The sequence below is a fragment of the Nyctereutes procyonoides genome, unplaced genomic scaffold (assembly GCF_905146905.1).
Source record: "Nyctereutes procyonoides isolate TBG_1078 unplaced genomic scaffold, NYPRO_anot_genome, whole genome shotgun sequence".
Classification (NCBI taxonomy): domain Eukaryota; kingdom Metazoa; phylum Chordata; class Mammalia; order Carnivora; family Canidae; genus Nyctereutes; species Nyctereutes procyonoides.
The window spans coordinates 14867503-14883219 of NW_026575122.1; the positions used below are offsets into that span (position 1 = coordinate 14867503).

The 15717-nt window shown below is 39.1% G+C and overlaps 1 protein-coding gene across 1 annotated transcript in view; it reads left to right on the forward strand.

Moving 5' to 3' along the window:
• The window catches only part of LOC129516818 (uncharacterized), a 54590-nt gene extending 40895 nt beyond the window's left edge, over window positions 1-13695 (forward strand). Inside the window, exons 4-5 of the mRNA XM_055336277.1 lie at window positions 12737-12833; window positions 13556-13695. Of these exons, the coding sequence (XP_055192252.1) occupies window positions 12737-12833; window positions 13556-13664 (206 nt within the window). The 3' untranslated portion in view covers window positions 13665-13695. The remainder of the gene's footprint in view (window positions 1-12736; window positions 12834-13555) is intronic.
• Window positions 13696-15717: the final 2022 nt, after the last annotated feature.

Sequence of the window (15717 nt, forward strand, 5' to 3'; positions counted from 1 at the left end):
AGAAAGTTCCCTGGACTCTGCCTGGATTCTTGCTCCCTGCACTGTGGCCAGAACCTCTCCCAAAGCAGGAAGCTGCTGCAATCACAGGGCTTCCCTTGCTCACTCCCCATTTTCCAGAGATCATTCTCCGTTATTATCTGATGTCCATTGCCTTGAAAACTCTTGTTAAGTTTTATGTTTTTCATTTTGGGGGGCATTTTGGACCCTTTCTAGGGGTCCAAAAATTCTTACTATACATTTGGCAAATGCTACATATCTTTGAACAGCAATTAACTCAGCAAATGTTGAAATTATTTTGAGGTTTCCTAATAAATCCTCATTACTTGTTCCATGAAAACGCTATACAATGTAAAGCTCTATTGCTTTGTTTCCTGTGCTATACAAAAGCTTAAAAATATTTTAGGTTTACACTGTGCTCCTGCTTTCACAAAAGATTTAGAAGCAACTGAATAATGAAACTTGGGAAAAAGGTATCATGAAATGCTTAACTTGGTACCTTTACCAATTATACCTAATAAGTTAAAATTTCTAGTTTAATGATAAGTCATTACATATAAAGATTCTGGATAAGACTATTTTAAAAATTTATATTGGGAAAGGATTTTTTCTTAATATTTTTGCCTTACAAATTCCAGAACCTTAGGAAATGTTTAAATGAAAGGAAAGGTACCAAAAATTATAGTAATTAATGAACATTAGGGACAAAAGTTAAAATACCCATTCAGAGCTGCAAATGTAAAGCTGTATCTCTTATTATGGTTTGAATTGAATATGCTCTAATGCTCTAATGCACACTGAAATTTATCAAGTTTAATTATTTTATAAATGATAAAATAATTTTAAGTTTCCAAAAATGATGGCATGAATCACAGTAAGTACTTTTGGAGCATTGAATTCTATTCAATTTTTTTCTAATAACTGGTAATACCTTAGTGAATAGTTTAGCAAACTATTTCTTAAAACATTTTTCATTCATGGTAGATACTTGTAATGTATTGTATGACTGGGAAGAAGAATAAACATATAAGAACTTGAAGATAATGGCCAAGCCAATGGGAAGAATTTTCAGGGAAATATATTCCCTTATCCTGTACTCTGTACAGTAGAGTAACAACCAACCAGCCAATCAACCAAAGGGAAAAAAATTAACAACCAATACTTTCAAGACCATCTCATTAATAATCACAGGTAACTGTAAGGCTCTACAAATATACATATTAACTGTGAATACTTACTTGAGAAAAAGTCTATTCTCTTAATGATGAAAGGGGAAATAAAACTAGCTCTCTGATGGGTGAAAATTAATGCAATTCAAATTTTGAAAGGGTAAGGTTGCCAAATGTCATAAAAAATATGAACCAAATAAAGGAACTTGGATTCTGAATCAAACCCTCTTCTGTATTTTGAGTTATCCAGTTTTGATTCATACAGTTACCATGTCCTATCAAATACAGAAGCCAGTGAGCAGGACAAATTGGACACCTGATGGTCTTCTGGTTAAGCAGTTTTTGCAGGCTTTTTCACTGAAACTATCAGGAAATTTCTACTTGAGTTGAATAGAACTACAAGATTGAAGTTTCTTGTAAAAAAAAAAATGATTACTTACTATTGTGTCAATTTGGAGGCTCCTGGGTTCAATGAAAACAAGCAAGGTAAATTCCCCCTTGGGAAATGCATCGTGTCAGGCACAGAGTTCATCCTAATCTTCTGCGTCTTCCAAACAGATAAGTTCTGCTCACACAAGGATGCTGCTCAGTGTGAATTATTTTTTAGGAGGGAAGCTTTAATCCTTTCCTTAAAAAAAAAATCATTTATAACAGCTCTGACACATGCTACAGAATGGATGAATCGTGAAGACATTATACTAAGTGAAATAAGCCAGTCACAAAAGTACAACTCTTTTTTTTTTTAAGATATTATTTATTTATTCATGAGAGACACAGAGAGAGGCAGAGACTCAGGCAGAGGGAGAAGCAGTCTCCCTGCAAGGAGCCGGATATGGGACCCGATCTGGGGTCCCGGAATCACGTCCTGAGCCAAAGGCAGACGCTCAACCGCTGAGCCACCCAGGCGTCCCAAAAGTACAACTCCTATATGATTCCACTCATATGAGGTATCTACAGTCATCAAATTCATAGAGACAGAAAGTAGAATAGTGGCTGTCAGGGGCTGGTGGGGGGTGGGGTGGGGACTGGGGGAATGTTGTTGAACTAATACAGGGTTTAATTTTGCAAGAAGAAAAGAGTTCTGGAGATCAGTTGTACAACAATGTGAATGTACTTAACACTACTGAGCTATACCCTTAAAGGGGGTTAAAATGGCAATTTAATGTTATGTGTATTTACTACAGTCTAAAATAAAACAAACAAGGCAACTAACCTATTGCTGACAACAATAATTTCCGGTATTTTTTTCACCATGGTACACACAGAGATGATCACTAGCACACCAGAGTAAATAAGCAAAGTATTTCAAGGCCAGAGTTGATCAGCTGGGGTCTCTGGTCATCTTAGGCTCCATGTTTACCGGAAAGGCTGAAAGGGTGACCTCTCGGCACTTCAGTCATCCATTCAGAGACCATTAGTTGGGAGTATCTGTTCATTTCCTCAACCTAGCCTCTAAGACTCTTCACAGTATGATCTGACTCCCTCTTCTTATGGCTTTTTCATTGCATGTACACAAAATCCAACAGAAACCTTTTTTTTTAAGATTTATTTATTTATTTATTTATTTATTTATTTATTGAGACAGATACAGATACAGAGACACAGGCAGAGGGAGAAGCAGGCTCCACGCAGGCAGCCTGACGGGGGACTCGATCCGGGGTCTCCAGGATCACACCCCGGGCTGCAGGCGGCACTAAACCGCTGCGCCACCGGGGCTACCCCAACACAAACCTTTTTGTTTTTTATTTTTATTTTTATTTTTTTTAAGATTTATTTATTTACTTATGATAGACAAACCTTTTTAAACAAAAAAGTGAGCTATTGACTTCGAGATTAAATAACTAAATCTAAGCAAAAATGCTTTGAGGGGTGCAAACAATTTTTTTGGACTTGTGTTCATGTGCCAGTTGACTCTGCATCCCACTGGATGTCAGCTTTGCTTTTCAGAAATGTTCTAAGTTACTGATTTTCCATCAGAAGTAGAGCTTCTTTGCAAAATGTTTAGCATCTCTAGTCTGAACATTTTTGTACATGCCTCCTGATACAGGAAGTTTTCTAGGGAAGTGATGCACATCAGGTGGTCCCATTCTGCTTCTTAAACTTTAATGTGTTTACAAATCACCTGGGATTTTGTTAAAATGATTCTTTAGGTTTGGAGTAGGCTCTACCTTTTGCATTTCTAATAATCTGGTTCTGCGAAGAGGAGGGAGCCCTGATCATAGGGAGAGGAATGAGAGAAAAAGAAAAAGAATGAAAGTGCTCACAGGAAAGTGTGGAAGTTTACACAAGAAAAACTCTCCCCAAAACCATTGACTGGGAAAGGGAGAGGGGCTGAATACTGCAAGTTTTTATAAACAATGGGTAAGAGTCTAAAGCTTAGAGGTCAGGGATCCCTGGGTGGCTCTGCGGTTTAGCGCCTGCCTTTGGCCCAGGGCCTGATCCTGGAGACCTGGGATCAAGTCCCATGTCGGGCTCCCTACAGGGAGCCTGCTTCTCCCTCTGCCTGTGTCTCTGCCTCTCTCTGTGTGTCTCTCATGAATAAATAAATAAAATATTTTTAGAAAATAAACCAGAAACCCCCTGCTGTGCCACTGTGCAACCAATTTCTGGGACAAACTGTCACTACACTTAGTGCAGCAAGACCCTCCCCCAGAGGATCAGCATGGATCCACTATGAAGATCTTTGAAATTTGGAATTTTGAAACCCAGCCACATGCCAAAGATAAAGCACAAGAGTGCTATGCTGCCTGGTAGGTGGTCAGTGTGGACGCAAGCAGGGTGACGGCAGGGACCTGGCAGAAACTGGGGACACAAGAGAGGTGATTGTTCTTCTGTGAGGGCTTCCTAAAGAGTGGCAGGGGCAAGGTCCCCACTCCAGGCACAAGAGAGTGGCCCATTTCCCCCACCCCATCAGCACTGACTGACTTCAGGGAGCAAAATAGCATCACCCATTGGAGGCTGGACCCCCTTACAGCACCCTCAACCCCTGCACCCTGCAGGTGCCTCTCTACTAGGGCAAGTCCGCCTGAGAATCAGAGCAGCAGGCTCCTCTCCCAGAACACAGCACAGATCCCTCCCATGAACCAAGTCTACTGATCATGGCTCCAAACCTTTAGCTGTAGGGGAAATAGGATCTAGCTTTTTTTTTTTTTTAACCTCTTCTTACTATAGCCATTACTCTCAGGAGCAAGAGTGCAACAGGCTTTCCTAATAATCACACAAACATACAAAAAACCAGTGACCCGGGCAGCCAGGGTGGCTCAGTGGTTTAGCTCTGCCTTCGGCCCAGGGCGTGGTCCTGGAGACCTGGGATCGAGTCCCACGTTGGGCTCCCTGCATGGAGCCTGCTTCTCTCTCTGCCTGTGTCTCTGCCCCCCCCCCCTCTGTCGCTCATAAATAAATAAAATAAAATAAAAATTTAAAAAAAAACACCCATGACCCAGAAATAATGACAAGAAGGAGGAATTCACCCCAAAAGAAAGAACAGGAAGAATTCATGGCCAGAGACTTAATCAGTATAGAGAAATGAAAGAGTTGAACCAGAATTTAAAACAATAATCGTAAAGATAACAATCGTAAATAATCGTATAGCTAAGCTTGAGAAAAGCATTGGAGACACTAAAGAATACTTTACTACAGAGACAAACAAACTAAAAACTATTGAGACCAAAACAAAAAATGCTATAACCAAGATGTAAAACTGGATGGATGCAATAGGAATGAGGATGGACAGAGCAAAGGAACAAATACATGATACAGAAGAAAAAATTATGGAAAATAACAAAATTGAAAAAAGGGAAAGAAAGGCATTGGATCACGAACATAGACTTCTTGAATTCAATGACTCCTTGAAGAGTAATAACATTCATGTGTTATATAGAAGTCCCAGAAGAAGAAAAGAAAGAAAAAGCAAAGGTTTATTTGAGCAAATTATAGCTGAAAACTTCCCTAAGCTGGGGAAGGAAACAGACCTTGAAATCCAAGAAGTACAGCAAACTCCCATTAAATTCCACAAAAGCTGGCCACCACCAAGACATGTCATAGTCAAATCCACAAAACACAAAGACAAGGAAAGAATCTTGAGAGCAGCAGGGGAAAAAAGTCCTTAACCTACAAGGGAAGATAGATCAGGTTTGCAGCAGATCAGTCCACAGAAACTAGGCAGCCCAGAAGATGTGACATGATATATTCAATATACTGAATGGGAAAAATATGCAGCCAAGAATACTTTATCCGGTGAGGCTGTCATTCAGAATAGAAGGAGAGATAAAGAGTTTCCAAGACAAAAACTAAAGGAGCTCATGACCACTAAATTGCATCTGCAATAAATATTAAAAGGGACTCTGAGTGGGGGGAAAAAAAGACAAAAAGCAACAAAGATTAGAAAGGAACAGAGAACATAACCAGAAACAAACTCAATAGGTAGCACAGTGGCACTAAATTCATATCTTTCAATAATCACTCTGAATATAAATGGACTAAATGTCCAAATCAAAAGATGTAGGGTATAAAAATGGGCAAAAAAAATAAGACCCCACTATATACTGCCTACAAGAGACTCATTTTAGACCTAAAAGCATCTGCTAATTGAAAGAGGGGATGGAAAACCATCTGTCCTGCTAATGGATGCCAAAAGAAACCCAGAGTAGCCCTATTTATATCAGACAAACTAGATTTATTGGGGCACCTGGGTGACTTAGTGGGTTAAGTGTCTGCTTTTGACACAGGTCATGATCCTGGAGTCCTGGGAGTGAGGCCCACATTGGACTCCCTGCTGTGTGGGGAGCCTGCTTCTCCCTCTCCCTCTGCCTGCCACTCCCCCTGCTTGTGCTTGCTCTCTCTCTCTCCATCAAATAAATAAATAAATCTTTAAAAAATAAAATAAAGTTGTAAAACCCTTAGCTAGACTTATCAAAAAAAGAAAGGACTGAAATAAATAAAATTATGAATGGAAGATGAGAGGTCACAACCAACACCATAGAAATACAATTATGAGAGAATATTATGAAAAATTATATGTCAACAAATTGGGCAATCTGGAAGAAATGGATAAATTCCTAGAAACATACAAACTACCTGAAACAGGAAGAAATAGAAAATTTGAATACACCCATAACCAGCACAGAAATTGGATCAGTAATCAAAAATGTCCCGACAAACAAAAGTCCAGGGCCAGATGGCTTCTCAGGGGAATTCTATCAGACATTTAAGGAAGAGTAAACATGGGATGCCTGGATGGCTCAGCAGTTTAGCAACTGCCTTCGGCCCAGGGTATGACCCGGGATCCGGGATCGAGTCCCACACCACATCAGGCTCCCTGTGAGAAGCCTGCTTCTCCCTCTACCTATGTCTCTGCCTCTTTCTGTGTGTGTTTTTCATGAATAAATAAATAAATCTTTAAAAAAAATAATAAAGAAGAGTAAGTATGTATTCTTCTCAAACTGTTTCTAAAAATAGAAATGGGAAGAAAACCCAAACTCATTCTCTAAAGCCAGCGTTATCTTGATTCCAAAACCAGACTAAAACCCCACTAAAAAGGAGCATTACAGATCAATATCTCTGATGAAAATGGTTGCAAAAATTCTCAAGAAGATTGAGAATCTCAAGTAAATTGAATCTAGCAGCACATTAAAAGAATTATTCACCATTATCAAGTGGGATTTATTCATGGGTCGCAGGGGTGGTTCAATATCCATCCATAAATCTACCAATGTGATATATCACATTAATTAAAGAATAAGAGCCATATGATTCTCTCAATAAATGCAGAAAAAATCATTTAACAAAATACAGTACCCATTCTTGATAAAAATCCTCAACAAAGTAAGTATAGAGGGAACATAGCTCAACATCATAAAAGTCATATGTGAAAAACCCACAGCTAATATCATCCTCAATGGGAAAAACTGAAAACTTTTTTTCTACAGCCAGGAAAATAGGAGGGATGTCCTCTCTCACCACTGTTGTTCAACATAGTACTGGAAGTCTTAGCCTCAGCAATCAGACAACAAAAAGAAATAAAGGGCATCTAAATTGGCAAGGAAAACGATAAATTTTCACTCTTCGGAGATGACATGATACTCTGTAGAAAAGAACAAAAGGCCCCACCAAAAAAATTGCTAGAAATAATACATGAATTCAGCAAATTTGCAGGATATGAAATCAATGTACAGAAATCTGTTGTTATACATCAATAATGAAGCAGTAGAAAAAGAAATCAAGGAATCAATCCCATTTACAATTGCATCCAAAAAATAAGTTACCTAGGAATAAACCTAACCATATAAAAAAAAGATCTATACTCTGAAAACTATAGAACACTTAGGAAAGAAACTGAAGATAACACAAAAAAATGGGGGGTGGGGATTCCAGGCTCATGGATTGAAAAAACAAACATTGTTAAAATCTTACCCAGAGCAATCTACACACTAAATGCAATCCTGATCAAAATACCATGAGCATTTTTCACAGAGAACAAAAAATCCTAAAATTTGTATGGAACCACAAAAGACCCCAAATAGCCAAAGCAATCCTGAAAAAGAAAAGCCAAGCAGGAGGCATCACGATTCCAGACTTCAAGCTATATTAGAAAGCTGTAGTCATGAAGACAATATGGTACTGGCACAAAAATGAAACAGAATAGAAAACCCAGAAACAGACCTACAGTTATATGGTCAACTAATCTTCAACAAAGCAGGATAGAATATCCAATGGAAAGCAGACATTCTCTTCAACAAATGATGGGAAAACTGGACAGCAACACTCAGAAGAATGAAACTAGACCATTTTCTTGCACCATAAACAAAAATGAGCTCAAAATGGATGAGAGATCTAAATGTGAGACATAAAACCATCAAACTCCTAGAGGAAAATGCAGGTAGCAATCCCTTTGGCCTGGCTATAGCAACTTTTTACTAAACGCATGGCAAGGACGCAAGGGAAACAAAAATGAACTGTTGGTACTTCAAGATAAAAAGCTTCTCTGCAGCAAAGGAAACAGTTAACAAAACTAAAAGGCAGCCTACAGAATGGAAGAAGATATTGCAAATGATATACCTGATAAAGGTTTACCTCCAAAATCTATAAAGAACTTATCAAACTCAACACCCACAAAACAAATAATCCAGTTAAAAAATGGACAGAAGGGGATCCCTGGGTGGCTCAGTGGTTTAGCACCTGCCTTCAGCTCCTGGAGTCTCGGGATCGGGTCCTGTGTCAGGCTCCCTGCCTGGAGCCTGCTTCTCCCTCTTCCTGTGTCTCTGCCTCTCTGCCCCACCCCCGTCATGAATGAATAAATAAAATCTTTTTAAAAAATGGACAGAAGACATGAATAGACATTTCGCCAAAGATGACACACAGATGGCCAACAGACACATGAAAAGATGCTCAACATCACTCATCATCAGGGAAATACAAATCAAAACCATGTTGAGATACCACCTCATGCCTGTCAGAATGGCGAAAGCTAACAACACAGGAAACTACAGATACTGGCCAGGGTGTGGAGAAAAGGGAACCCCTCTTATGCCATTGGTAAGAATGCAAAATGGTGCAGCCACTCTGGAAAACAGTATAGGGGTTCCTCAAAAAGTTAAAAATAGAACTATCCTATGATCCAGCAATTGCACTACTAGGTACTTACCCAAACGATACAAAAATACAGATTCAAAGGGGTACATGCACCCCAATGTATATAGCAGCGTTATCAATGATAACTAAACTGTGGAAAGAGCCCAAGTGTCCACCGACTGATGAAAGGATAAAGAAGTGGTATATTCCATATGCAATGGGATATTACTCAGCCATCAAAAAGAATGAAATCCTGTTATTTGCAGCAATGTGGATGGAGTTAGAGTGTATTAAGCTAAGTGAAATAAGTTAGTCACAGAAAGATAAACACCGTATGATTTCAAGCATATGTAGAACTTAAGAAACAAAACAGATGAACATGTGGGGAGGGGGAAAAAAGGAAAGAGGGGAAGAAAACCTTAAGAGACTCTTAACAGTAGAGAACAAACTGAGGATTGATGGAGGGAGGTGGGGGGAAAGGGCTAGATGGTGATGGATACTAAGGAGGGCACTTGTCATGAAGAGCACTGGGTGTTATATGTTAGTGATGAATCACTAAATTCTACTCCTGAAACCAATATTACACTATATGTTAACTAACTAGAATTTAAATAAAAATTTGGAAGAAAAATAAAATAAAAAATAAAAAGAGAAAGAAAGAGTTTTGGGGGTAGAAGGGATTAAAAAATACCATTAAAGTTTTAGTATCTATTTTTCATGTGCTTAGAACAGAACTCAACCTGACTCCAAACCCTGTTTTAATCTAAAAAATAGTATTGAGAAGTCAAATTCTTCCTCCAAATTTCATATGGAGGCTCATGCTTTAGTAATCTAAATATAAATGCCTGTGAATATGGCTAGAACAGGTGCTTTGAGGTATTTTAGATAAAATGTGGCTTCTATGCCTGGTGGAAGCAAACCAAATGCAGATTAGACTCCACCTTCACTGCACCCTTTTTCCTTATCTCCAAATTGTTTTTTGTTAGATGTTTGAATGCACCTTCAGGGGTGTGCCTGAGTGGCTCAGTCGGTTAAGCATCCATCTTCAGCTCAGGTCATGATCCTGGGGTCCTGGGATTGAGCCCCACATCAGGATGTCTGCTTAGTGTGGAGTCTGTTTCTCCCTCTGCCTCTGCCAGCAGCTCCCCCTGCTTGTGCTCTTGCTCTGTCAAATGAATAAATAAAATCTTTTTTAAAAAATGAATGCCGGGGATCCCTGGGTGGCGCAGCGGTTTGGCGCCTGCCTTTGGCCCAGGGCGTGATCCTGGAGACCCGGGATCGAATCCCATATCGGGCTCCCGGTGCATGCATGGAGCCTGCTTCTCTCTCTGCCTATGTCTCTGCCTCTCTCTCTCTCTCTCTCTCTCTCTATCATAAATAAATAAAAAAAAATTAAAAAAAAATGAATGCCCCATTCATTACACTAGGTTCTGAACATTAAGCTAAGATGGTATGGTCTATGTTTCTGGAAGTATGTGTAATGTTAAAAAAAAAAAAAAAAAAGCAGGTTCTAGTCTCAGACAGCCTGGATTCACTCTTTTTTTTTCTTAATTTTTTAAATTTATTTATGATAGTCACAGAGAGAGAGAGAGAGGCAGAGACATAGGCAGAGGGAGAAGCAGGCTCCATGCACCGGAAGCCCGACGTGGGATTCGATCCCGGGTCTCCAGGATCGTGCCCTGGGCCAAAAGCAGGCGCTACACCGCTGCGCCACCCAGGGATCCCGACAGCCTGGATTCAAATTCTGGCTCAGCCAGACACTAAGTTCTGTGACACTGAAGCAAATTTCTTAACTACCTAAATTCTCAGCTGTGAAGTTAGATAATACTGGCACCTACTTCCTGGGGTTGTTATGAGTAATTAATAGATTAAAAAGCATTTTAAATAATGTCAAACACATAGTAGGCATTCAATAGCTGTTTGTTATTATTAAAATATCCACTTGAGTTTGTCAAGGCATATATTTTATGATATAGCATAGGAAGACAAAGTATCATTAGAAAATGAATCAACGTAATTCACCCACCTTAAGCTATAAAAGAAAAACCATGATCATCTGTATGGGTGCAGAAAGGCATTTGACAAAATCCAACATCCATTTTCTCAGCAAACTGGGGAACTTCCCCAACCTTATAAAGGATATTCATGAAAAATCTCCAGCTAACATCATACTCAACTGTGACAGATTGACTGCATTACCCCCTGAGATCAGGAGCCAAGCGTGGATCAACACTTCTCAAACTTGTACTAGAAGTTCTGGAAAGGAAGAAGTAAAATAGTTCTTATTTTCAGACAAAATGATTGTGGATAAAATCCAATATAATGTATACAAAAGCCACTAGAACAAGTGAGCTTAGCAAGGCTGTAGGATACAAAATCAATATACAAAAGCCATAGTGTGAAACCAATCTGCATGATACTGTAATGGTGGATATAATCTTAAAACCCATGGAATATACTGCACAAAGAGTGACTCCTCTGAACCATAAACTATAGACTTTAGTTAATAATAATGTATAAATATTGATTCAACAACTATAAAGATGTACCATAGTAACTCATGTAATGTAAATAATATGGTAAATTGGGAGGTGGAGAGGGTATGTGGGAACTCCCTGTATTTTCCCATCAATTTTCCTATATACACTGCACTAAAAAGGCTATTAATTTAAAAAATTAACTTACATATATTTACAATTAAATAAACCACGTCAGTCCTCCCCAAATTGATTTCTAAATTCAATGCCATCTCAATGAAAACTCAGCTGTTTTTGGTTTGGTTTTGTTTGGTTCTTGGTAGAAACTGACAAGTGATTCTAAAATGCACATGGAAATGCAAAAGATCCATAACAGCCAAAATGAACTTGAAAAAGAAGAACAAATTTGGATAACTAACCCTACCTAATTTTAAGATTCATTATAACACTATAATATTCAAAATAGATACTACTGAGGGGAGTGCAGATTGAAGCACTCTTTCTCTGTATCATTTGGCAAATGACTGAAGTCCTTTACCCAACGATTCAGTTCTAGCAATTTCTACCTAAAAAAAAAAAATCATCAAAGATGAACAAGAACACTGATAGTAAAATCATCATTTTTCTTAGTTGGCTAAAAACTAGAAAATTAACAGATATTTAAGAATAGGAGACTACTTGAATAAATTATGGCATACACTTATGTTAAAATAAGTATGCATCCCAGCCACTAAAACTCATGTATTTAATGGCATGGAGAAAAGTGTAGTATATATAATTATGTGAATTTAGCAGGTCACAAAACAATAGGTTCCTGCTTTATTTAAAAATACCTATTTATATATCTGAAAGACTATATAACAAAATAATCACAGTTCTTAGTGAAGAAATTACCACCTTATAGATACCCATTATTTTTCACACACACACAAAAATGCATAATACTTTTGTGATTTAAAAGTTGTTCTAATGTTTAAAATTTTTGAAATTTTATTAGGAAGATGTATCTATCAAAATAGACTTTCGTGTGGAAAAAAAAATGATGTGTGCCTCAAATTACACCTGACAAGTTAAATCCTGTTTCAAACTGAAGAAGGAGGAATTCTCTAAACTCTTAAGACAGATGTTCAAATCTTAGATTCTCTCTCCCCCTTCATTTCATTGTGTTTGCTTTTCCTTTTCTAGTCAATCTGTACCTGCTTTGATGTTTTATACTGTTAAATAAAATCGGTACATGTCGGTGATCCCTGGGTGGCATAGCGGTTTGGCGCCTGCCTTTGGCCCAAGGCATGGTCCTGGGGTCCCGGGATTGAGTCCCACTTCGGGCTCCCTGTATGGGGCCTGCTTCTTCCTCTGCCTGTCTGCCTCTCTCTGTGTGTCTCTCATAAATAAATAAATAAAGTCTTTTAAAAAAAATCTATACATGTCTCTACAGAAAATTTGAAAACACAGGAAAGTATTCGGAAAATAGCAATTATCTATAGTCACTACTAATACGTTCTTGTATTTCATTGTTCTTTCAAGGACTTGTGAGTGTGTTTCCCAGTCTCAGGTCTGTATCAGCGGAAGATGGTGTTCATACCCAGTCATGGAATCAGTCCCTGAGCCATCATAGCCTCAGGTAGTTGTAATGACATCATGAAATTTTTCATCCTTTTCTATATAGTGGGATGGGTATTTATTTATTTGTTTTGGAATTTCCTTAATTAATTTTGTTCCAAATAGAAAAGCACATTCATTATTTTGTGAAATATAGAACACTATAAAAAAGAAAATACAAATCGACAGTAATTCTACCATTTAGAGTTTATCACAAATAACTTCCAGGGTTTTATCCTATGTAAATATATATTATATAAACATTCTAATAAAATTAGGATCTCATTATATATTGTTTGGATTTTTTTTTTAAGATTTTACTTATTTATTCATGAGAGACAGAGACAGAGGCTCCCTGGCGGGGGCCCATGCAAAACTCGATCCCACAGCCCCAGGATCATGACCTGGGCCCAAGGCAGAGGCTCAACCACTGAGCCACTCTGGTGACCCTATATTGTTTGAATCGATTTTGCTTTTTTCACTTAACATTTTCTCATGATAATTTCTCCTACCTTTTAAAGGCCACATTGCATTTATTTGTATGAATATACCCTAAGTCATTTAGTCAGCCTCCGATCATTGGACACTGGGTTATTTCCAATTTTTTTACAGGGCAAGCCCAGTGTTTACTGAGAGAAGGGACCTATAAGCAAGCCCTGTAGGTACCATCAATTTACAAATATTTTTGTGCTCTACACACACTATATATGACTGGGGGCTTTCGGGGTTTTGTTTTTTTGGCAGAAGGAGGGCGATGGAGGAGCAGGAAGCTAGGAGGCATAGAAGTGGGACACCGGGCGGAGCCGCATTTGCTGTTTTGGGGAGGATCCGCGTCCCTTCGCCGCTGAGCTGAGCTGCACTGCGCCCCTGTGGCCGCCCGCCGCGCCGCAGCCACCGAAGCTAGTGGGTTCAAGGGGGCCATCTGGATTCATTTCCGAGCTGATTTTTTTACATCCAGTTTAAGACTGCAATTGTTTCCTTCAGTTCACAAAGAGAAAATTCCCAAGCACAAAATGTGGGACTTGGGTCTGCAATAAACACTTCTTTAGAGCCCTGGGCACTTGAATAAAAATAAACTTAGCCCTTACCTCCCCTGCTCTTTTCTCTAGCTTCAACCCTAAGGAACCACTCTCAAGGCCCCAAAGGGGTCAGGCTTCCTTTTGCTTACTGCACTTCACATACACCAAGCAAACCCCAAATCCCCTCTCCAGACCTGACTTCTAATCTCCCCTGAAAATGTGGACTTCTTTTGATTCCCTAAGCTGGGACTGGTTGCTGATTGGTGCCTAGGACCCCTACCAGTTCTGAACAGTAATTTCTCCCCTATGGGCCCAGAGGGTGCTTGAGCATGCACATGACCAACATGGGATAGTACAGTGAATCCTCTCCTTCGGTTCCACCGTATTTAATTCTGCCAATATTAATGGGGTTCCTACTCCGTCCAAGAGTCCTCACTGTTAGCTTAGGTGGAGAAAAAGGGAGGGAGGATACGGGATGAGGAACTGATACCTACTGCTATTAACCTTGTATGGTTTGTTATTCCTTCCAATCACTTAATGCATGGACAAAGCTTGAGATGTCTGACCTCACCTGAAAGGTTAGGGTCAGATGTGTATATTTTAAAAGCATTTTTTGGTCACCCCCATGATTCTAATACTTTGCCTCAGAGTATCTGTACCAAACTCTTGAGTCCTAAAATCTTACTTTTTAAAAAAGATTTTATTTATTTATTTGACAGAGAGAGAGCATAAGCAGGGGAGAGGCAGGGGGGGAAACAGACTCTCCACTGGGCAGGGAGCCTAATGCCGGGACTCAATCCTAGAAACCCTGGGATCATGACCTGAGCTAAAGACAGAAGCTTGACCGACCTAGCTACCCACGCATCCCCTAAAGTCTAAAACAATTAGAAATAATGATAAGAATTTCAGGTGAGTTCATGGAACACTATTTGCGGAAGAAGTAATTTTAGAGATCTGTTGGTTTTGCCTACCCAATATCCATTCTTCTATTAATAGAAGCATGTTGGTTTTCCTTCGGAAACCACCCCTTCCCTACTCCAGATCTTGCAGTTGAGGTAGGGCTGATTTTCATCCAGTACCCCCAAACACACGCACACACATGCACACGTCATATATGCATAAACAGCCCCTCCAAGCTCTGAATTTGCTCTTTTTCAGCTTAAGTTTAATTTGGACTTATTCACATCTGAAATTTTAGACTGAAATTCTACCCTTGGGCTTTTATTTTTTATTTTTATTTACTTTTTTACCCTTGGACTTTTGTTTTTTTTCCCCTTGGACTTTTAAATTATTGAGCCAATAAAATCCCCTGTCACTACTTTTTCCCTAGATGACTTTGAGGTGATTTTTGTCTTTTGCAATCAGAACATTTCTAACTAGTAGAAATTTATGAGGCTTTTAATGAGATAAGCAAGGGTGTCAGGGTGGCTCTGTCAGTTAAGCATCTGCCTTCTGCTCAGGTCATGATCCCAGGGTTCTGGGATTGAGCCCCACATGGTGCTCCCTGCTCAGCAAGGAGCCTGCTTCTCCCTCTCCCTCTGCCTGCTGCTCCCCCTGCTTGTGCTTCTGTTTCAAATAAATAATAAAATATTTTTAAAATAAATAAGTAGGGATCCCTGGGTGGCGCAGCGGTTTGGAGCCTGCCTTTGGCCCAGGGCACGATCCTGGAGACCTGGGATCGAATCCCATGTCGGGCTCCTGGTGCATGGAGCCTGCTTCTCCCTCTGCCTGTGTCTCTGCCTCTCTCTCTCTCTGTGACTATCATAAATAAATAAATAAATAAATAAATAAATAAATAAAATAAAATAAATAAGTAAATGAGATAAGCAGCTTTATACTTTGTCTACTTACATAAATTGATGTATCCTGATAGGGGTTTTTTTCTTG